A 24,320-nucleotide genomic window follows, 5' to 3' on the forward strand; every position below is an offset into this window, starting at 1 on the left:
ATTAAACATTGTATTATTTGCAAAAGTGTGCCTGTTACTGACTCGCTGCGAACCCGGAAATTTCGTAAAACAGACGTCAACAGTGAACGTGAACAGGTCGGCGTGATCATAGAATGGCAAACTTGAGTCTTATTGGTATCATTGAATCACGTGATTCATGTTGTGACGTCAAATTGGTGAAACTGATAGAGCCACTGTGGCCATCTCTTGCAAAAATAAAGTAAAATGTAATATGTACAATGAAAAGGAAAAATATAACGACTAGTGTAGCCCAAAGTAGCGGAGTAAGTAGTGTTTCTTCTTCACAAATATACTCAAATAAAGGTAAAAAGTATGGCTTGGTAAAATACTCTTAGAAGTACATTTTTCTTAAAAAGTTACTTAAGTAAACATAACGGAGTAAATGTAACTCATTATTTCAAACCTCTGAACCTCTTGCTTCATTGCAAGTATGATTATTTATACTCTTGTAAAATAAACATACAGTGGGGCAAATAAGTATTTAGTTAACCACTAATTGTGCAAGTTCTCCCACTTGAAAATATTAGAGAGGCCTGTAATTGTCAACATGGGTAAACCTCAACCATGAGAGACAGAATGTCGAGAAAAAAAAAAAAGAAAATCACATTGTTTGATTTTTAAAGAATTTATTTGTAAATCATGGTGGAAAATAAGTATTTGGTCATTAAGTTCATCTCAATACTTTGTTATGTACCCTTTGTTGGCAATAACGGAGGCCAAACGTTTTCTGTAACTCTTCACAAGCTTTTCACACACTGTTGCTGGTATTTTGGCCCATTCCTCCATGCAGATCTCCTCTAGAGCAGTGATGTTTGGGGGCTGTCGTTGGGCAAGACGGAATTTCAACTCCCTCCACAGATTTTCTATGGGGTTGAGATCTGGAGACTGGCTAGGCCACTCCAGGACCTTGAAATGCTTCATACGAAGCCACTCCTTTGTTGCCCTGGCTGTGTATTTGGGATCATTGTCATGCTGAAAGACCCAGCCACATCTCATCTTCAATGCCCTTGCTGATGGAAGGAGATTTTCACTCAAAATCTCTCAATACATGGCCCCATTCATTCTTTCCTTTACACAGATCAGTCGTCCTGGTCCCTTTGCAGAAAAACAGCCCCAAAGCATGATGTTTCCACCCCATGCTTCACAGTGGATATGGTGTTCTTCGGATGCAATTCAGTATTCTTTCTCCTCCAAACACGAGAACCTGTGTTTCTCCCAAAAAGTTCTATTTTGGTTTTATCTGACCATAACACATTCTCACAGTCCTCTTCTGGATCATCCAAATGCTCTCTAGCGAACCGCAGACGGGCCTGGACCTGTACTTTCCTAAGCAGGGGAACATGTCTGGCAGTGCAGGATTTGAGTCCCTGTGGCGCATTGTAATAGTAGCCTTTGTTACTGTGGTCCCAGCTCTCTGTAGGTCATTCACTAGGTCCCCCCGTGTGGTTCTGGGATTTTTGCTCACCGTTCTTGTTATCATATTGACGCCACGGGGTGAGATCTTGCATGGAGCCCCAGATCGAGGGAAATTATCAGTGGTCTTTTATGTCTTCCGTTTTCTAATAATTGCTCCCACAGTTGATTTCTTTGCACCAAGCGTATTACCTATTTCATATTCAGTCTTCCAAGCCTGGTGCAGGTCTACAATTTTGTCTTTGGTGTCCTTCGACAGCTCTTTGGTCTTGGCCAGAGCGGAGTTTGGAGTGTGACTGACTTTGATTGTGGACATGTGTCTTTTATACCGATGAGTTAAAACAGGTGCCATTAATACAGGTACGAGTGGAGCCTCGTTATACCTCGTTAGAATTCAATTCAATTCAATTTTATTTGTATAGCCCTAAATCACAACAGATGTCTCAAAGGGCTTTACAGAGGCAATATGATACATAATTAGAAATGAAGCAACAAAGATGAATAAAGTTCAAGTCCTGGGTATCCCCTATCCTTAAGTCCCTCCATGCTGGCAAGGAAAAACTCCAGAAGAAGTTGGACCTCTTTGACAGCCAGAAATCTTGCTTGTTTATAGGTGACCAAACACTTATTTTCCACTGTAATTTGGAAATAAATTCTTAAAAAATCAAACAATGTGATTTCAGTTTTTTTTTTCACATTCTGTCTCTCATGGTTGAGGTTTACCCATGTTGACAATTACAGGCCTCTCTAATATTTTCAAGTAGAACTTACACAATTGGTGGTTGACTAAATACTTATTTGCCCCAGTGTAGATCCTCCAAACATGAATGCTACATGTGTTACACATGCCAGTTTCTTCAGATATACTGTCGCATATGTTCAAGAACACGGTTCTACTCTTGGCAAGCAGTGTGGAGAGCATAAAGTCTGTTCGTCAGCGCAAGCTCCAGATTCCTCATTAGGCTCGGCTGGTTCTGGTCCAGTTGCAATCCAGACCATGTTCCTGTCCCTGTGTGCAACTGCTCCTGATCTTCCCTACAGAATAGCAGATGATGGAAGTCCTCCTTACACACTAGCTGTTCCATGTTCTTCAGGAAGAATCCTTCACAAAACTTGTGTAAATCAGTTGCTCTGTGGAGCTGTGAAGACACACAAATGCTTTAATTTCATCAATGGCAACTTCGAACAGGAATTCAAATTTATACACACCACTGTTAACTATTTCACAATTTAGCATTTTATTCACCTCAAGTGGAAGAAAAATGCACTGTGACGCATTATCAGTAAGAGCAGACCTGGCTGCAGAAAGAAATTACAGGGGGGGGTGCATTACATTTTGGGGGGGGGGCACACTTATTCAACGTAAATTTAGCCTGAAAAGTGGCGTTATTACCCGGAAATTACTGCATCAGTGCACTGAAATGTTTTCTGTCACTGAAGTCACGAGTTGTAGTTCATTGTAAAATCTATAAGACAAACGAAAAACAATGGTGCAGTTCTGTGTGCATTTTTTCAACTAAAGTGCTTCAGCATAAACATAACATGCACTGATAAACATGAGCACTGATGTCAAGATGAGCAGTGAAATCAACAGTCATGCTTGAAGAGGTAACAACAGCAGCCAAAGAGCACAAAAAATCACGGATGTCCATTCCAATTTGAATTGGCAACAGAGGAGCCGCTCAATCACCATTTCTGTAACCGAAGCAATCCCTATCCAATCGCAGTACCCAATGGCCGGCGACTCGGCCCGCCCCCCTTATCAGTGATTGCATACCTGTCAACCCGAGGCCGTTGGCAATCTTACAATTAGTGATGTATGCCCTTACAAATTGGTGACTAATCTTACAACGTTGTATATAGCGTGCAATATGAAACAAAAATAAAACTCAATTTTTAAAATAATATGAATTTATTGGTAATATTGTAACATATAACCTGGAGCAATCAATATCTACAGCTACATCATGATTACTAAAATTAAAAGTGACTTTTGTTATAATTGTATGTAGCACTTTTGGCAATTTCTATCATGTCTTGATGGCTGTACTTCAGCTCGCAATTCAGTTTGACTTGAAGGTAGTTCGTTAGTGTGTCCAATTATAAATTAAATGGGTCAATTTTTGAGTCAGGGAACATTTCTTTTGCTATTTCTGAGAAGTGGTCAGCAATAGTTGCGGGCGAATTTTGTTCGGCAACAAATTGGCAGAATAAAATCTCCGCTTCGTCACTTTTCATTCTGCAGACTTCATCTTCATGACCAGTGTTGTTAATCTTACTTTTAAAAAGTAATTAATTAGTTCCAAATTACTTCTCCCAAAAAGTAATCGAGTTAGTAACTCAGTTACCTGAATGTAAGAGTAATTAGTTACTTGGCAAAGTAGGCTAACTGGTGTTACCTTTCATGTTTTTTAGTGCCCCCCCCCCCAAAAAAAAAATACATACATAGTAACCTTTGCTATGTTTGGAAGTCATTTATTATTTCATGTCGATGTGAAAGTTTTAAAACTTTCATCATTTAAAGATAGATTCAAGTCAAGATTTTGCCGATTTAGGAGTATTTTAGATAAAACGTTACATAGGTTCTCTAGGAAGGTTCACTACAACAGAGCCTTTCTGAGAAGTGTACTAAGTGTACTCTCTTCTTTCAGCTGTTTACTAACGCGACCGAGTCTGTCATTTTTCCTGTAATTCTATATGCATGAGATGTTTAGGCCTAGATTGTAGGCTGTCGGCTACAGTCAGGAAATATTGGAGCCACCTAGCCTAGCATCGCGTTTGCAACAAACACTTCGCTCTCAGTGTCTCTGACTTTTCTCGCGTCATTCGTACGTCAACGTAGTAATGCACATGGTCTCGTTGCCAAAACACTGACAAAATCCAAACAGAGAAAAAAAAACGTAATGCACCAAAAACGTACAGATTTTAAACGTACGGCGTACCCATTTAAAAATCTGTGCTCACTTGTACAACTTGACAGGTATGTCTGATTGGCTAGAAATTGCCTTCATTCGCTGCTCATATTGGTTGAACTGAATGACGACAGCTCAAGATAGAATGAATAGAGGGTTCGTCCTCTCGTATGTGTGTGTGTGTTTTTGTGGAAGATTTAAAAAAAAATTTACACAGTACAGTCCAATCGAGCTAGGGCGGGCACAGCAGTCTTTCATGGCGGGCCCGGCCCCCTAATGCCTGCTCATGCCGGGTCTGCGTAAGAGTGTTATGGTACTGTATTGGTCCCTTACCTTCACGGTATGGGCATCATGGTTAGGTGCACGCAGTCAGACAGCGACTACGTTTGGGTGAAAAAATAAACATAATCCATGTCAGAGGTAGTCCTCCTCCCATTGAGGGGGCGGTAGAGGTAATGCGCCAAAACCTACAACACTTTAGGTTCTCAGTCGACCCTCGCTACAAAGTCCCATCGCGCGCTCACATGAGCCAGTCCGTGGTCCTAGCTATTCAGCATTACCATTGAGCATTTAACATTAGTGGTGGAGCGTGAACTAGCTATTGCACAAGTTGTGGCACTGGCTACGGATGGATGGACTCCCCTTCCACTGAAAGTCATCTCGCTGTGACAACCCACCTCATGAATTCTGAGTGGGAACTATCAAGTTAGTGCAGTATTAATAACACTTTTTGAAGCGCATTTTATATATTCAAATCTGGAAATGCTTAGTTTGCTCTAGCTCCTGGCTGAAGTCATTGAAACACGGAGCGAGTATTTATTTTTGCACTATTTCAAGAGATGCTTTTTCAGTTTTGAAACTATTTGCACTTTATTTTACAAAAATACATCTTATGTTGTATGTATTTTCACTGGTAATGTTTTACAGCTAAGTGTGTGTAATCCAACACTGAAAAATGGTGGTATTTTATCTTTATTTAAAAAAAGAAGTTACAAAACTACCGTCAGACATGAAAATGGGTGAGAAGGGTGTGGAGGAAATATGTTCCGGTACGCTGCACAATAAGGACTGTCCCAAACGACTATTTTTTTCCCGATTAGTCAGCTGACTATTTTGCGATTAGTCGACTAATCTAAAAAAATGGCAATGAAATGTTTGATGACGCTCATTACAGTAATTCACAAAAACATTTTGGAACACTTAAATTCTTTATTAAAGTACATATAAACACACAAATAACAATGGCATTAACTAGTGCAAAAGAATGGAATGTAAACAGATTCAGAACAATGACTTTGCCTTTCCAACACAATTCAAAACAATTCTCAAAAAAAAATCTAGCATTAATATTATTGTATACTGGTATTGTAATCATTGCCAATCAGATTTTTCATAAAGGGTGTCATTTATAAGCTATCTTTAGTGTAGAATCTGAATTCTGAAGTATGTAGGATTAACTCCAGAAATTGTTATTTATATGACGAACATGACGTGCTTTTATTTTGAAATGTTCACCGGAAGTACATTCGCTAAACTGCTAACAGTACGCTTTACATTCAAACAAAAAAAAGTTCTATTTATCATTGCATGTGGTGTCAGTAATCAATTTTTTTCATTTTTTTTCGTTTGCAAATGCTGTGAACCTGCGATTTTTCATGTTTTCATGTGTCACCTTTTAACCACAAGTTTGCGTTTTGGAGAAGACTGTCAATGTTTTATAGCAAGCTAAAGTAGGTTGTCTTTTTCCCCATTAGCCTCAATGTAGCAATGCTAACATTTACAGTGTTTAATTTAGATGTGTTTACTTGTTTTGTATCTCTGAACTGTAATTCTGTGGCGTGTTGATGACCAATAAACATCTGTTAAAAGAATTTCAAGGAGTCTCATATGCCAACAGCACTAGGGTGACCATATTTTGATTTCCAAAAAAGAGGACATTTTGCCCGGCCTCGAGATACTTGAATTTTACTCGAAGTTCACTCAAAGATGCCAATATTACTTTAATATATTTAAAGTGTGCCTCCTCCGTCCGGACAGAAAAATTTGGTTTTATTAAAATAAAAAAAATAAAAAGCCAAATAGTATATATCATGCAGACCCGTGGAAATATAGTACAGTCAATACAGACACACAGTAGGCTTGTGGCACATAAACGTTTTTATAAATTATCACGACAATTGTCGTTGAGAAATTGTTATTCCCACTCAATTTTTATTCTCATTCAATGTTCTAGATTGCACGCAAACAATAACTAAAATAAACTGACAAACTATTCAACCGGCATGTTTCCAAACGCAGCAGTTCAAAACTACGTTTCTCATAATGCGCAGCGCGGCTTAGTTAGCTCACTGATAGCTACCCTATTAGCGAGTACCGGGAGACGAGGCAAAATCAAACTTTGCTATATAAGTTTACCATCATCTGTAGCACAACGATGCAACACCAAACGGGATTTTACAGATCACGCCAGTACAAACCTCCGACAGAAGTCAACAGTTGCCATTATATACGTATTTATAGTAAAACACTTAACAACTGTGCAGGCGCTCCCACTTAGAATATAATACTAACATTCAACCAAATACACGAATGCAGAACAATTAACACAAGTCTAATACAACATACTGCATCTCTTTGTACCCATATATTGTATAGTATATAACAGAAGACACATGAGCGACTTTAACAGAAGATAAACTTACAGAAAGGTGTACGGAGCACTATAAACGTCTCTTAAAACTACTCCTTATTGTAGTCTGTAACTGCCTGTTTTCTTGCCAAACCGTCAACCCAGTAGATGGCGGTAATGCCCCATAGTACAAGGGATAAGCTGTACTCGTTCTCCCGCCCCTACTAGTAGGAGCCACGACAACGCAGGCAAGCGCTGCCCCCCAGCGGCCGGAGGGATTCTCTTCAAATTGATCCCGTGAAAAATCATAAAAAACGGACATTTTCATGAATTTATAACACCCGGCCGGATTACGAGGACACAACGTAAAAGTAGGACATGTCCGGGCAAAAGAGGACGTTTGGTCACCCTAAACAACACGTGTACACGCACACACAAATGTATGCACGGACGCACGCGACGATAAAACGCAGCCGTGAAAATTACCGCCGTAATTTTTATTTACCGTGCGATAAATTGACTCATTGCATATCGCGACAGGCTTAGCAACTTCAATAAAACATGTCGTTAGTTAGTTAGATGGACTTACAATCTGCCAGCTTGTAATTGTCTCTTGTCGTCTTCCAAAATTACAACTGGGGTACAGCGCTTTAGGTATTCATTCGTGGCCGACATGCAGCCAAGCTTGGCATTGAAGAGAGAGGACACAACAGTGTACCCTCCTTTGTTTCATTGAAATAAGTCAATGTTTTGGCCACTCAGGTGCGCTTTTTGGCTTTGTGCCGCTTTCCCTGCTTACGTACCAGGCGTCTGACATTAAAAAAAATCTCCCCCTTAAATATGTTCTCCTCAGATCTACACAATTCACCTAGGTCACCCTTTTTGACTTCAAAACGGTTAATTTCGCCGAAAGGTCAGAAATTTCTATGCCTGTAAATTAATAGAGATGTGTAGGGAAAGTGACTATTTTTGGTCATTGAAAAAAAAAAAAAAAAAAAAACATTCCTCCATAAAGACCTACCATTCACATATGTGGAGATCAAATTTTGGGTCATGCAGGCCACAACGTTTTGTATGCTAGCATGCCAAGCTATGCGGAGGGAGTGGTTAGCAGGTCTGCCTCACAGTTCTAGGAGGGTTCAAGCTAGCCTGGTACTCCAGACTCACCGCTGTTCCAGCTATTAAGTCTGGCCACCATTAAGCGGAAGAAATTTCCAGGGTTGAGCAAGCCACAGCAAACAGACAGCGGAGTGGACCAATCAGCGGCGGGCGGGACAAGGGACTTGCGAGAGGAAGTAAACATACGAGGAGAGCGGAGTTTATTCAACATGGCTAGCGCGAGACAGACTGTTGTCAATGACTTCTGTCGATGTGTTTTTGGTAATTTAAAACTGATTTTACCGTGGATTGGGCTCTCCTATTCGCCATCTGTGTTGTTGTGGAGACAGATGACTTCCGACGTGGAAGAGTGACGTTGCTCGTTAAGAACACGTCACGCAAATAAACTTATCTGATTTGTCGATTGATTTTGTACTTGCTCGAAAGGCCGTTAATGGGCTGGGTCCCAGACTATTCTCTCAGTGTTTGAAAAACACTGACTGTGCCAGGTAAGGTTCAAGCTAGTAGACAGGCAACCCAGGCAGATGTGTTGGGCTCTGACCAATGACGGGGCCCCCCGAGAGCTGGCAAAATGCAAAATGTACTCCACAGAAACGAGAAGAATTGGCCATTTGAAATGACACCGAAATAGCAACACCCACCCTTGTGGAGTTACACTCCATCAGCTGTAGCAACCTGCATTTGACGCTAACAATTGACGGCGTATTTCCTGAAAAGTGAAACTTAAGTGTAAATTTAGTAGGTAAGTGAGCAAGTTTATTTTAATTCAAATCATTTTTGCTATTGAATGTTTTTGTTTTAAAATGTGCCTGCCATATTTTTCTTTTGATGTGGCCTTGCACGCTGTTTACTTATTTAACATGCATTTACTGTATGTGTGCAAAAAAACAATTTTTTGCAGACTGCACAGATTGGGTGGGGGCACCAGGGATTTCTTGCTTGGACCCCCTAAAGGACCCAAGCAACGAAAATGAGCATTTGAGTTTGCCACTTCGCTTGTGCCCGAAGACCTTTTTACAGACTAATTTCATGGTTTTTGTTTTTGTACTAAGTGTAAATATGGTAGCTTCCACTCAATAAGAGATACGCTGTACACTTTTTGTACAATCCTGCCAATTGGTAAGGTGATATGGTGCTGTACCTTGCTGGTGATGTAGATGTCAACGACATTATCCAAAGTCATACTTTGGGACAACTTTATCTCACAGCATCTCTGCAGACGTTTAAGCTGGAAGAAGCTGGCAGCAGGCAACAGCTAAAAATGACATAAAAACAGTGCGTTGACAGAAAATCTGTTATGCTATTACTTACAACTATGAAAATAGTCATCAAAATTCATAACCGTGCTACTGCTACTCACCCAAAAAACAGCCCTGGACAAGGCATTAATATACACTGGGACGTCATCAGGTGTGGGTCACTTTTTTTTATAGAGAGCAATTTGTGTCCCCAGTATAAATTAAGCTGTATTTTCACTATAGTTAAATGGATAAATACTCATTTCAACTTTTTTTTTTTTTTTGGGTGTATTATCAATTGCCGTTTATGATAAAATCAAGGTTGCAGGCTCTAAGATTTCTATTTTTGTTTTTTAATCTAATTTCTTCTGGTAATCTAAAAGCTTCTGGTAAAAGGTTGTTATGGAATTTTGCTATGTCCCCACTGTGTTTCATTCAAAATTATTCTAAAAAATAACTGATAAAAGTTAAATCCAAAATAATTGTTATGATTTTATTGTCCTGGATAAATCTTTAATCATGTGCTGTTTTTCAATTAAAATATATTATTTAACTTTATTTAACTAACTAAAAAAAAAAAAAAATCTGTTCATCCCCAGTGTCACTATCCAATCTATTAAATTGTATTAGTGTCCCTTTCAGAAAATTTCCCATGTATTAATGACACAAATCTTCTGCAACATCACACCAGTGGCTGGAAATTCAACTGTGGTAAGCAATTATATTTTTTATCAAATAAAAAAATCTGATTTTGCAATTTTATGAAGTACTTTCAGTGTGGTTGATCATAACGTGTCCACTCTGTTAAAGCTATATATATCAAAGAAATCAATTGAATTGAATTATTTGAAAAGGTTTATTTGTAAAATTATCAATTTCTCATCAAGTATCCAAAGTCATGTTAGCTGTTATGCTAGCAAATCTAAGCTGAGGGCTACCATTAGCACAAAATGTCCCCTATGTTAGTGTCTACTCTGTAACATCCAAATGTCATACTATAAAAAGCAAAGTGACTCGGAAACTATTTTATATCTTTGGTAGTTCTGAATTTTCTCCGACTAACACATTATACCTAACTGAATTTACCAGCTAAATCCTCACAATACAAAAGGAGGTAAGAATAGTCCTTTAAAAATGTATATATTCAAGTATGTGTAAAGCTTCCATTTTTCTAGGGAACTTTTCAACCTTTATAAAATATTTTCATAACATTTGTGTTATGTCGACTGACAACTAGTTGAATGACACCTCTTATCTTGAGGGGACTGTATTGCTTTCACAAGCACTAATTAATTTTCAGAAGGGTGGCAGGAACCCTGCCACACAAAAAAACTACAAATGTTCTGACTGCTTCACGCATACGTCACTTTCCCCTTTCCCCATCATTATGAAAACGGAAGTCCATGGGAACACTTTCGTGCAAATTCTGCAAAGATGGCAGGGCAACAAAAGAGACAAAAAGTTTTGTCCGAGGAGAGAAAAAAGGGGGAGCTATCTGGTTACTCAAGAATGAACATCAGCCCGGCTTTCACTCGCTGCCGTGACGACACCCCCACTGAACTCGTCAGCGCTAACCATCATATACTATTGTTCAGCCACAAATTGATTCATTATCTTATTACTATTCATCCTCCACACTGCCACTGGAAACAGAAATGTCATTTAATCCATCTGCAGGCGACCGGGATATTATCATTTTACAACACTGTACAGGTGTTCGCTGGTCCTCATGGGAAACGCAGTCTACCTTAAGCAAAATACTACCACTTTTGTCCACCGGTGTCGCTAAAATCGACCAAAACCGTAAAGTTACCTAGTGTTGATTTAAAGGAATTACATTGACAAATTTTAAGTTATTAATAATAATAATTTTAAAAACACAATACAAAAAACAGCCTCGATACAAATTTATATATCCATCCCTTTTCCCAAACTATATCTTTCTGTATAGCTCTTTCCAGTTAATTTCCATTAATATGGGAGGGAAAATATCACTGCGACTGTTAGCTACTGTACCTTCATGGCCTCCGAGTATGAGACAGTAAGTCCCTCCGTCCCCCCACAATAGAGAGATCTCATCATCGTCTGTGGACATACACAAAACACTACAGTATTTAACATGGCCAGTCGTATCAATCAATAACACTCAATGGCTCCACATATATAGTATACACAAATGGACTTGTACCTGGAAAGTACTGTAGGTCATATGACTGATGTCGATTACATTGTCAAAGCATTTACTGAGCATGTGTCGGAACCTGGCACAAAAAAAAAAAGTTTATTAGCTAAGCTATGATGTTGCCTTATAAAAGGAAACAATTTTGCTAGCTTGTCACACATGCTCTATTATTGCCTTTAGGCATTTTGAACATTGACGAAAAAAAAGAAAAAGAAGAATGAAGAAATACAGTGCAAAGTGCTCTGCAGCAGTGGTCCATACACCGTGCCGCGGACCGGTACCGGTAAATGGCGCATTTGCTACCGGCCCGCAGAGAAATAATTTATTAAGGACTGCAATCTGGCCTGTGGCTCTTGACACATCAATATCCCTGTCTACTCTATAGACTAATCTCAGTAAAGATTTGTATAGGTCGCCATCTAGTGGTTGGCTGCAATTACTAGGGTATTTGCTAAGGGTGTCAACAATAATCGATGCGGTGATGCATCCCGATGCGGGGCAGGGACGATTCGATTCGATGCGGGCAACGCGCTGAATCGATTCAGCGCATTTTAAAATATATAAGTACGTTCAAAAATCTTCCCTGCGCAATTCCAGTGATGCAATGTATTTGGTTTCCCCATTTGTATTGTTATTTTCATGTTTACCTGTAGAGAGAGCTACTTTACATTCAAAGCAATAGAGGTTAGATCGGGCCAAAAAAATTCCAGCCCAACCCGACACGGCCCGCTGGTATTGAAGCCTGACCGGCCAGATCAATTAACTAGATTTGCATGCCCGAGCCGAGTGATGCGGGAAAAAAAACGCAGCAGCAGCAGCAATTTATTTTCATTTCTTCAAGTTTTCTTACTGTTTAAATAGTCTACATATTTTTATAAGAGTTATAAAAGCATTTATACAATGAAATAACGCTGGGAAAGTTTAATATAAAAAAAACACGGTTTTGCAGACACAGAGGAGAAGAAGGATCACATTTGCCTTTGTGTGCATAAATAAAAGTGCCTTTCGTAACGAATTCTCAGTTGGCAGAAAAAAAACGCAAGTTTACTCAATATTTAAATGTCTAAATATTTTTATGAGAATTATAAAAGCATTCACACAACGAAATAACGGGAGGAGGAAAAGAAAGAGAGGGCTGCGCCACAGCCCTCTGTGTATTTTTTTTTTTTTTTTTTTAAATAATTTATTAGTCCGGCGCGGCAGCCCGACCCGACCCACCCAAACGTGAGTGCTTAACATTTCGGGTCGGGTCGGGTTCGGGCACAAGATCTAACTGTAAATGGCGTGTGGGTCTGTGAATTTGCGGGCACTTCCGTTTTTGCATTTATTTTGAAAGGCACCGCGCACAACCCCATGCTCCCGTGTTTTTCTTAATGAGGAAATTTAGCACACCTGTCTGTAAACCTGTACACACGCTGCACTGTCTGAGAAGCAGCGCAGCCACATCTAGGTGAGTCCACAAATAAATTGCAAGAGTTATTATTACTGCGGGAATTTATGTTTATATTCGTTTGGCTTGTATTTGTTTGTGTAAAGACTGTAGTGTGGAGAGGTTATATTGGTTCGATTGAAGATAGCGCGCTCGGAAAGCAGATGGAGGTAGGAGAAATGGAAATGTTTATTGTTGGTTTTGTGAATTGTATTTTAATGCCACACCGTTGTTACGTTTCTGAAATTTTGTAGTTTTCACGGTGTCAACTAAAGAACAAAAAATGACTGAAAATAAAGTTAAAGAACACCCGTCGAAGCCCTCTGCGTGTCGCATCATTCCGAGTGGTCAGCTACAGTGAAAACTCCTCGGCGGCGACCAGCGCATGTTTCCCGGCTGCAACGGATTGCCATTTCGGTGGAGGCCCGGACGCCCTCCTACCTTAAATTCATCGATCGTCCAACAACAAGCCAACTAAACTAACTCCACTCCCATCGGCATCTTGCGCAGGGAAGAGCGCATTCAAGGTAATCTACGGACACAGACACATGACACAGAGCGACAAGGAGCAAAGAGGAGGGACATACGCACCCAATCTGGCAGTGGAATTGAAGATCCAGCCATGACACCTCGCATTAGATGACGTCAAAGTAATTTGTGGCGTAAATCAAACAACTTTGGGGCGATTGGTTCAAATGTTCATGGTATAATATTACATGACATGTCTGTTTATAAAAGGAAAAACGGTTGAAGCTCTATAGCTATTAATGTCTATTTAGGGATTTCCATTAATGGCATTTTTTGATTGTCACTGTGTATGCTGAAATTCTATTTGAAGGTCCATAAGTTTTAAATGCTTGACAAAGTGTTACTCTGTGGTGTAAAATAACTGCAGTTTATAAGTATAGTTTCAAGCGTGGGACAATAAAAGGTTTTAAGTAAATAAGACAGTCAGATTAAAAAAAAAAAAAAAAAAAAAATTTTAAATGTCACTTCAACCCCCAGCACTCAAAGCAGCAGAGTAGAGGCCAAAGCAGAGCTAGCTGCTAGGATGGAACGATCCAAGTCCATGGAAGAAATTCAAGCACAGCAAGCCCACGTTCAAAAATTGGAAAGTGAATGGAAGCTTAAAGAAGCAAAAATGATGTCTGAAATGAAACAAAGAGAAGTTGAAACGCAGCAGCAGCTAGAGCAGGAGAGGGCCAAACTGCAGCAGTTACAAGCAAAAAAGGAGGTCGCTATTGCAGCAGCTCGTGTGAGAGCATATGATGGTTTTGATGGCTATGAGAATCGCAACAAAGGAATCAATGACAGAATTAACCCTGTATGTCACAGACGACTTAAAACTGAGCCTTCATTGAATCCAAGTGCAGAACCGTTTCAACCTCGCCAAGCATCGTTCGACAATACGACGCAAGAGGCAAGTAGCCTAGCACAAGCAATTGCTAGTTCTTTGAGTATGAATCGGTTACCAGTGCCTGAACCCACCATGTTTAGTGGCGATCCTTTAAAATTTACAGACTGGAAAATGTCGTTCATGACTCTCATCGACAGGAAGCCCCTCCCTGCGAGCGAAAAAATGTTTTATTTAAAAAATTATCTTGTTGGAGAGGCGAGAAAAGCTGTAGAAGGTTTCTTTTACCGAGATTCCGAAAATGCTTATAATGGGGTTTGGAAAGTTCTACAAGACAGATATGGAAATCCGTTTATTGTACAAAAAGCTTTCCGTGATAAGCTCATAAAATGGCCAAAGATCAACACAGATGACCCACGAGCACTACAAGAGTTCTCTGACTTCCTCCAAAGCTGTGTTGAAGCAATGCCACACGTCAGTGGTCTAGCTATTCTTAACGATTGTGAAGAAAATCAAAGGTTGCTCAAAAAACTGCCCGAATGGACTGTTAGAAAGTGGAGTCGAATTGTTGTCGACGAACTTGACACAACAGGCAACTATCCAGACTTTGCATGCTTCACTGAGTTCCTAAATAAAGAAGCGAGAATAGCTTGTAATCCCATTACTTCTCAACTGTTGACAAATTTCAGAACTATAGATGATAGGAACCTAAAGAGGGCTAAAGCCTTCAATATAAACACACAACCAAAGGGTCCTGCATATGAAAGTCGAGTAGCAACTGGCACTAAACCCAAATGGCCTTGTGTTTTGTGCAACAATGAGATGCATGTCATTACAAAATGTCCCACCTTTGCAGCTAAGAGCATCGAGGAAAAAAGGGCATTTATATATGAAAACCGACTCTGTTTTGGATGCTTGAGAAAGGGTCACATGACCAAGGATTGTAAAAGACGACACACCTGTAGCACCTGCAATCGACGTCACCCAACCTGTTTGCATGAGGACCGAAGGCAAGAACTGGTGGAAGCACGAAGTAGTAACTCTGCTGCCACAGAAGGACCATGAAAGTCAAGTGCCACACCATGCTGTGTCACACATATCAACACAACATACGTCTGCCACCTCAAGTATTGTACCAGTTTTTGTGTCATCAGTTCAAGAACCGCACAGAGAAGTACTCACATATGCAATGCTCGACACCCAGAGTGATTCAACATTTGTTTTAGAAGATGTGCTCGACAAATTAAGTGTAAACGTCCAACCAGTAAACTTGAAACTTAGTACCATGACCGCAATTGACACAATTATACCCAGCAAGTGTGTTCATGGTTTACAAGTACGGGGACTCAATTCTGAGATCGTCATTGAAATACAAAAGGCCTACAGTCGTGACTTCATCCCAGTAGATAAATCTTATATTCCAACAAAGGAGACAGCATTGCTTTGGCCTCATCTCAAAACTTTGGCATGCAAGATGCCACCTCTTCAAGACTGTGATATAGGGCTCTTAATCGGATACGACTGTCCTACAGCACTGGCTCCTCGTGAAGTAATTTTAGGTGACACAAACCAGCCGTTCGCACAACGATCAGAACTAGGATGGAGTATAATAGGTTCAGCACACCCCCACCTAGACAGACAAGGAAGTCATAGCTTTGTGCACCGGCTCACAGTCAAGGAGTTGCCATGTCCAACAACGACAGATGTTATAAAGGCCCTTGAAGCAGACTTCAGTGAGAAAGCGTACGAGGATAGGTACGTGTCACAAGAAGATGTCCAGTTTATACAGTTTCTCAGTAAAAATATTAAGCAAAATCATGACAGCCATTATGAGATGCCCCTTCCTTTTAAAGGTGACAGTTTACCTAATCTGCCAAACAACAAGAAATTAGCTATGGTTCGCTTACAGTGTCTCAAAAGAAAATTGAAGGCCAATAAACAATATTATGATCAATACAAAACATTCATGGAGGAAACTATTAATAAGGGCGATGCAGAGCCTGCCCATACAACATCGCAAGGTCAAATAGAGTGGTATCTGCCGCATCATGGCGTTTATCATCCTAAAAAGCCAGATAAGTTAAGAGTTGTGTTTGATGGTTCTTCAAAATTTCATGGAATTTCTTTAAACGACACACTGCTAACTGGACCTGATCTAATTAATCCCTTAGTAGGAGTGCTTTGTAGATTCAGAAAGGAAAAGGTAGCCATTATCTGTGACATCGAAAGAATGTTTTATCAATTTTCTGTCTCTCCGGAGTCAAGAAATTATTTGAAATTCCTTTGGTGGAAAGGTGGTGATCTGGAGAAGGAACCACAAGAGTACAGAATGACAGTTCATCTCTTTGGAGCCGCATCGTCTCCAGGATGTGCCAATTTTGGCCTCAAGTATCTAGCAAAACAATACAAGGATAATCATCCACGGGCATCAACATTTTTGGAGAAGAACTTTTATGTTGATGATGGTTTAGCTAGTGTTTCATCAGTGGAAGAAGCCAAAAAACTGATCACTGAGTCACAAGAGTTGTGCAAAAGAGGAGGCATGCGCCTGCATAAGTTCAACTCAAATGAAGAGGCAGCGCTCTCTTGTTTGAAACCCTCTGAAAGAGCGACTAACAACGAGCCCTTAGGACTAGATCCATTCCCATCAGAACGGGCTCTCTGTGTTCAGTGGTCAATTAAAGAAGACACTTTCAACTTTACCAGATGTGCAAAGGATCAGCCTTCCACGCGCCGTGGCTGTTTGTCGATCATTGCCTCTCTCTTTGATCCACTTGGATTCATTGCCCCATTCATTCTAACAGGAAAGCGAATCCTGCAAGAGCTTTGTCAACGCAACATTGGATGGGACGATCCACTCCCAGAAGATATTAAGCCACGGTGGGAGGAATGGAGGAATGATCTTTTCAAATTGAAAGAGGTTACAATTCCAAGATGTTACCATCCATTTAACTTCCATAACATTACCAGAGTAGAATTACATCATTTTTCGGATGCTAGCTGTGTAGGTTATGGTATGTGCTCTTACCTTAGATATAAAACTAATAAGGACGAAGTCCATTGCTGTCTTGTTATGGCAAAGGCAAGAGTTGCACCTTTAAAGGTTACTACTATCCCCAGACTTGAACTTTCGGCAGCTGTCATTTCCATCCAAATAAGTGTCATGCTTAGGAGTGAGCTTGATATGAAAATTGATCAAGAATATTTTTGGACAGACTCTCAAGTGGTGCTTGGTTACATCAACAATGACTCGCGCAGGTTTCACATATTTGTTGCTAATCGTGTTCAATTAATCAGAAATAACAGTGATCCTGGTCAATGGCATTTTGTAAACACTTCTGAGAACCCTGCAGATCATGCTTCGAGAGGTCTACAAGTTTCAGACATTCAATTAACAAACTGGCTGCCAGGACCCAGGTTTCTCTGGGAAAGTGACTTGCATCCAACACCTCTCACTTCAACCGAGTTACTTGTTGGAGATCCTGAAGTCAAGGCAATCCAAGTGCTTGCAACTGAAGTCAAAGACTGTAACGACATTCTTACACGGTTTAGTAGATTTTCTTCATGGACAACGCTAATAAAAGTGGTTGCAAGAATCCTAAGACTGAGATCTAAAACTCAACAATATAGTGAGCACGTGACTGTCGAAGAGCGGGAAAAGGCCACACGGGCAATTATTGAAATGGTACAGCAGCAAGCTTTCAGCCAAGAGAGGAAGATGCTTCAACGTGGTAACCCTCTTCCAAACTCGAATTCTCTTTTTGGCTTGGAACCCATATTGATTGAAGGACTTCTTTGTGTTGGTGGGAGATTAAAAGGGTCTTCTCTCTGCCATAAAATAAAGCACCCAGCCATTTTGCCAAACAGCAGTCACATCACGGAGATGATTGTGCGTTATTACCATGCCAAGACTTGTCATCAGGGACGAAGCCAGACGCAAATGGAGCTCAGGATCAATGGGTATTGGGTCATTGGCGGCAGCAAGCTGGTTGCAAAACTCATACACACTTGTGTGTACTGTAGAAGAATGCGGCGGCCTATAGAGCCAACAAATGGCTGAACTCCCAAAGGAACGCCTTGAATCCTCTGCACCTTTTACATATACTGGCATGGATTGTTTTGGCCCCTTTATTGTAAGGAAAACCCGCAAAGAATTTAAGCGATATGGAGTTATTTTTACATGTTTATACTCCCGAGCGGTTCATATAGAAATGCTAGAAGACCTATCAACGGACTCCTTTATTAACGCATTAAGATGTTTCATCAGTCTTAGAGGAGCTGTCCGAAAATTATACTGTGATCAAGGGTCTAACTTTGTGGGTGCCCAAAATGACTTTAAAAGGGCACTTAAACAATGCAACTCCAAACAGTTAGAAGTCTTTTTAGCTGAGAACCAATGTGAATTTGTGTTTAATGCCCCTTCTGCCAGCCATGCAGGTGGTGTTTGGGAGCGACAAATTAGAACAGTTAGAAGCATACTAAATGGTACTTTTGCTCTGTGCCCAGGCCGTTTAGATGACTCTTCTCTCCGAACACTATTGTACGAAGCCATGGCAATTGTCAATAGTCGGCCACTAACAGTAGATGGAATGAATGATCCACAGGCTTTGGAACCTTTGACACCAAATCATCTTATTATGATGAAAGCTCAAGTTTCCCTTCCTCCTCCTGGAGTGTTTGTAAAGGAAGATTTATATGGGACAAAGCGGTGGAGAAGAGTCCAATATCTCATTGAACAATTCTGGAGTCGGTGGAAAAGGGAATACTTGCTCAACATATCCACTAGACAGAAATGGCACTTACCAAAGCGCAACCTGAAAGTCAATGATATTGTTATCATAAAGGAAGATCACCTTCCAAGAAACCAGTGGCAATTAGGGCGAGTAGTTGAGGCAGTCCAAGATGGCGATGGCTTAGTTCGGCGAGTCAAAGTCAGAGTTGGCGTGCGCAAAGCGCAAGAAAATCAGGGTTCCTCCTTTAAAATGTCCATTATCGAGAGACCAATTCAAAAATTAGTTCTTCTCATGGAGAATTGATAGTAGTTATACACGCACACCGTTGAGAAATTATGTACAATTCATTTTACTGTTGTTTGTTCATTGTAACAGAATTTGGTGGGAGTGTAAATGGCGTTTGGGTCTGTGAATTTGCGGGCACTTCCGTTTTTGCATTTATTTTGAAAGGCACCGCGCACAACCCCATGCTCCCGTGTTTTTCTTGATGAGGAAATTTAGCACACCTGTCTGTAAACCTGTACACACGCTGCACTGTCTGAGAAGCAGCGCAGCCACATCGTAGGTGAGTCCACAAATAAATTGCAAGAGTTATTATTACTGCGGGAATTTATGTTTATATTCGTTTGGCTTGTATTTGTTTGTGTAAAGACTGTAGTGTGGAGAGGTTATATTGGTTCGATTGAAGATAGCGCGCTCGGAAAGCAGATGGAGGTAGGAGAAATGGAAATGTTTATTGTTGGTTTTGTGAATTGTATTTTAATGCCACACCGTTGTTACGTTTCTGAAATTTTGTAGTTTTCACGGTGTCAACTAAAGAACAAAAAATGACTGAAAATAAAGTTAAAGAACACCCGTCGAAGCCCTCTGCGTGTCGCATCATTCCGAGCGGTCAGCTACACTAACCTCTATGCAGGGGGGACGAGGAACCCAAATCCGCTTCCTCACCGGAGTAACGTCACAGACAAGCACAATTGTAATCGAGAGAGCAGTGAGATAGGACATAACATAACAATGGCTGAAACGGAGAAAGAGGGAGCGAGAAATATTATAGATATAAGATAGGCTAGGCCTACATTTTACTTTTGTTCTACATTGCAATTTAGTTGATGTTTTGTTTGCAACTGAACTGATCCCTGGATTGATATTGCGATAAAGATGCTGCTGCACTACAATATTTTCTTTGTCGTTTTCTTTAATATTTACTTGAATATTTTTATTGATGGGTCGTTGTGACTAAAATACAGTGACTGTTATTACTGATTTTGCACAGGAGTTCAGATGTTGCACTGTGTGAAAGGCTGCTACTGTGTGTAAAAAAAAAAAACAGAGAAAGCCCTGGTCTCATTCAAAGCACTAATTAAATGCTGTGATCTGACTTTTTTTTTTTTTTTTAAATATATATGAAAGTATACTATTTTCATTTGACTTCAACCAGGAGTGACACAAGAGCCGATAAAAAGTTGTTGAATGTCTGTCCGCTTGTGTTGGCTCATGATTCACGAAAAATATGCTTTGCTTTAGAATTTTAATGCATCCCAGGCTTTAATGCATCGCAATGCATTGCCGAATCGAACCGAATCGAATCGTGACCCTCTGAATCGGATCAAATCGAATCGAATCGAATCGTGGCCCTCCGAATCGTAATCGAATCGAATCGTGAGCGCAGTGCCGATGCACACCTCTAGTATTTGCACACCTATAGCAGCCCAGCGCCAGTCAGTGTAAACAGTAACTTTATCTGGTGTTGGATGTGTGCTGCAGGCAGTGACGTCTTTCGACAGCTTTTTTACAGGCAAAAGGCCACCTGCTGAGCAAGAAGAGGAACCTACAACCAAATCCATTCTGCATAACATGTGGCTAAAAGCTATCAAATGAGGCAACAAAAGCGAATGCACTGAGAGCATCATACCTCATAGCGAACCGTATTGCTAAAGCTGAGAAACCTTTCACGATTGGACAACTCATTATGCTTGCCACCAAGGATATTTGCCGGCAAGTTTTAGGATAGGCTGCAAAATATTGCAGTATATCACCTTTTTGACACATTGTCACACCCATAGTTGCGATTGCTTTCTTTGGTTACTCCATTTTTCTCCTGCAACCAGAAAATGCACACAACGCTATCAATTGTCCTTAGGAATTCAGGGTGTACCCCACCTGCTGCCCATAGTTACCTGCGATGGGGTCATAGGTAGGTAGAGTATCCAAAATTTTACAAAAGAGTAGCATTACATCAAAAATAATATTACTTAAGTAAAAGTAAAAGTAGACATCTCAAAATTGACTCAAGTACCAGTAACAAAAAAAAGTAGGTACCGTATTTTTCGGACTATAAGGCGCGTTTTTTTTTATATTTTGGCTCGGGGTGCGACTTATACTCAGGAGCGACTTATGTGTGGAATTATTAACACATTATGATATAATTTCACATGTTATTTTGGTGTTTTGCAGTGACACTGATGGTTTTGTAAAGTTGTTAGCATGTTCTTATGCTATAGTTATCTGAATAACTCTTTATAGCTATGGCCACGTTCGCGTTCTGCCTTTGGCAGAGTATGTTCAATTGTATTATTGACGTTTTTATCTTGAAATGGATGCATTTAGTTTGTGGCGCTTTCATGCCCACGTGAGGGCGCACTCGCACTTGTTTACATGGAGAAGAGTGCTCACACGCGAGAAGAAGACGGACAGCTACGTAGCTCTGAGTGAGTGGGCGAGTTACAGTGAGAGAGAATAGACGGCTGCGAGCCTACTTTCATTGTTTATGCTTTAAAATCATCTCTACAGAGGCAACGCCTGGGTGTATCATCTTTTCTGTTGTTGTTGTGTGTTTTCCACCCGCGATCGGACACTTAGAGCCAGTTGTGTGGTTGTTTGAACGATGTGCTAATGATAGCGAATGCATGCTAACCTGTTACTTATTACTAATAGTACCTAATTATCATTTATTTACGTTGATGCGAACCTGTTTTCTATCGAGGACCAAATTGATTCAGCAAATTATACGGACGTCCAGCATTGTCTTTTGGGAGTTCGCTGTACAGCCAGGACCGAGCTGTAGCGTAGGACAGTATATTCACATTTCGTTGTTCATGCACTGTACACTGTATATTTATTTAGCATGTTGTTCTCTATTGTATTTTTATATTAAATTGCCTTTCAAGATGACATGTCTGTTCTATGTGTTGGATTTTATCAAGTAAATTTCCCCCCAAAATTCGACTTATACTCCGGTGCGACTTGTATATGTTTTTTTTCTCTTCGTTGGGCATTTTATGGCTGGATCGACTTATACTCAGGAGCGACTTGTAGTCCGAAAAATACGGTAATTGTAAAAAGGACATCCAGGTAATGACTAAATGCTTACAATGTCGGATTTTTTTTTTTAAACAATGGTATATCTTTCTTTTCAGCACAATGTCATCTATATAAACTGTTATTATTTTGCCGTACTACACCTTATTACATGACCACATTAAGACAAAGAAATACAAAAAAAAAAAAAAAAATCAAATTCCAACTAGAAAAATCAACAGAAATAAAACATCCCCTTTCCTAAGAGCATGAGCCCCATCTAGTGGAGAAAAAACATTTCCTCACAATAAATTAAAATGATCATAGCTCCAGTTTTCCATAGTCTATCGGTGTTAAATAAAAACTATGATAGGGATTGAAATCCGCACTTTTATGTTGTGTTGACAACCAAGCTCGATGCCAAATCGTTTATTTTTTACGGGGCTTTAAAGACACCTCATGATTGAACAGGCCAGAGTTATTATGGGACTTCCAACTACGAGGTTGTGCCTGGTCATGTGACTGTATATTTACTTCTGATTGGTGTAATGGGGTTATGTGGCTATTGTTGCGACATTTTATTGGTGAAACTGGTAGAGCCCAGTGAGCTGGAAAACGAAGTAAAATCTAATATGTAGAACAAAGGGGAAATTTTTAACAAATCTAGTGTATCCCTAAGTAAAGGAGTAAGAATTTCTTCTTCACAAATCTACTCAAGTGATAGTAAAAAGTGTGTTGTGGTAAAACTAAGTACATTTTTCTCAAAAAGTTACTCAAGTAAATGTAACGAAATAAATGTAACGCATGACTACCCACCTCTGTACCTTTGTGAGGATAAGTGGCACAGAGGATGAATGAATTAATGAATGCAAAGTTGATAAAAATGTATTAAACATACTGTAAAAGTAGTGTCGTGTAATACACTGTTGTGGCTATCTGGATTAAGTAAGACTTGAAACAGCATTGTGTAGTAGATAAGACAAATAAGCAATCAGACCGTTCAGAAGCTGACATCAACAACACCCGGTGAGCAAAGAATGGGCGTCCGTCCACCATGAATGTTACATCAGACATCTCGTTATTGTTCAGGAAATGAATATCTGTGGACAAGGGTAACATTTAATCCTTAAATTCCTATAATAACATTGGAATGAAGTGATAGAGTACCAAGCTGTGTTGACTGTCTGACGTCCATGGGTGGGATGGCAGGAATGGCAGAAGCACCGTAGCATTGAGAAAGAACAGAGGCCAGGCTTTTGGTTATAACATAGTCCTAAGGGTGGAATTCATATAGTCAGATTCATTAACAGACCCTCAAACTATAACTTTCAATTCATTTTCAGTCAAATTGGAACTAAGGCCGCTTTCAGACAGAATACAGCAATCGAGCTCGGACGCGGAATAACACAAGTGAGCCGAGAACGTCCAGGGGAGGTGGTCTTGACCTGCTTCCATTCCAGCACTATAGCGATTCGTTTAGGGTTAGGATAGAGCCTACACAGCAAACGAAACGCAAACATGCTATGCACAGTTAAAAAGACAATAACCTAATGAAGCTGACCTTATGGGCCATAAGTACTGTCCTGTGATAGCATGCTGTGATGTGCTGACTGTGTGCACATTGACAAATCTGTTTTTACAAAAATGGATTGAAACAAAGTAGTGCTTGCTTATGATGCTCCATTGTTATTTTATGTGGGACAACTGTAACGATTTTGCCCCTAAATCGGAACAAAACAAACGGACCATAGGTCTGAAAGCATACTAGGGCATCATTAACTCTATGTACTGTACCTTGCTGGTTTCAAGCATGTCAAACAGGAGTGGAACGCCCATGGACACGAGTTCCGGGGTATACTCCTCTTTTCTCATAGAACGGAACTCTGTGAGGAGTGAGATGATGATTTCTTCTCGAGACAGTTGTTGAGCTTTGCGCAGGGACTCCAGCCAGGTGTGAAGCCTCCAGGGGACACCTGGGCAAAATGCAACACAT

The 24,320-nt window shown here is 40.2% G+C and overlaps 1 protein-coding gene across 1 annotated transcript in view; it reads right to left on the reverse strand.

The window, feature by feature from the left end:
- Positions 1–2,252: 2,252 nt before the first annotated feature.
- LOC130924555 (ankyrin repeat and BTB/POZ domain-containing protein 2-like) overlaps positions 2,253–24,320 on the reverse strand; it is a 67,017-nt gene continuing 44,949 nt past the window's right edge. Inside the window, exons 11-17 of the mRNA XM_057851201.1 lie at positions 24,122–24,300; positions 23,495–23,600; positions 23,325–23,427; positions 11,521–11,593; positions 11,349–11,417; positions 9,236–9,349; positions 2,253–2,573 (exon numbers count right to left, since the gene is read on the reverse strand). Coding sequence (XP_057707184.1) covers positions 2,328–2,573; positions 9,236–9,349; positions 11,349–11,417; positions 11,521–11,593; positions 23,325–23,427; positions 23,495–23,600; positions 24,122–24,300 — 890 coding nt within the window. The 3' untranslated portion in view covers positions 2,253–2,327. The remainder of the gene's footprint in view (positions 2,574–9,235; positions 9,350–11,348; positions 11,418–11,520; positions 11,594–23,324; positions 23,428–23,494; positions 23,601–24,121; positions 24,301–24,320) is intronic.

Source organism: Corythoichthys intestinalis, chromosome 1, assembly GCF_030265065.1.
Source record: "Corythoichthys intestinalis isolate RoL2023-P3 chromosome 1, ASM3026506v1, whole genome shotgun sequence".
NCBI classification, from domain to species: Eukaryota; Metazoa; Chordata; class Actinopteri; order Syngnathiformes; family Syngnathidae; genus Corythoichthys; species Corythoichthys intestinalis.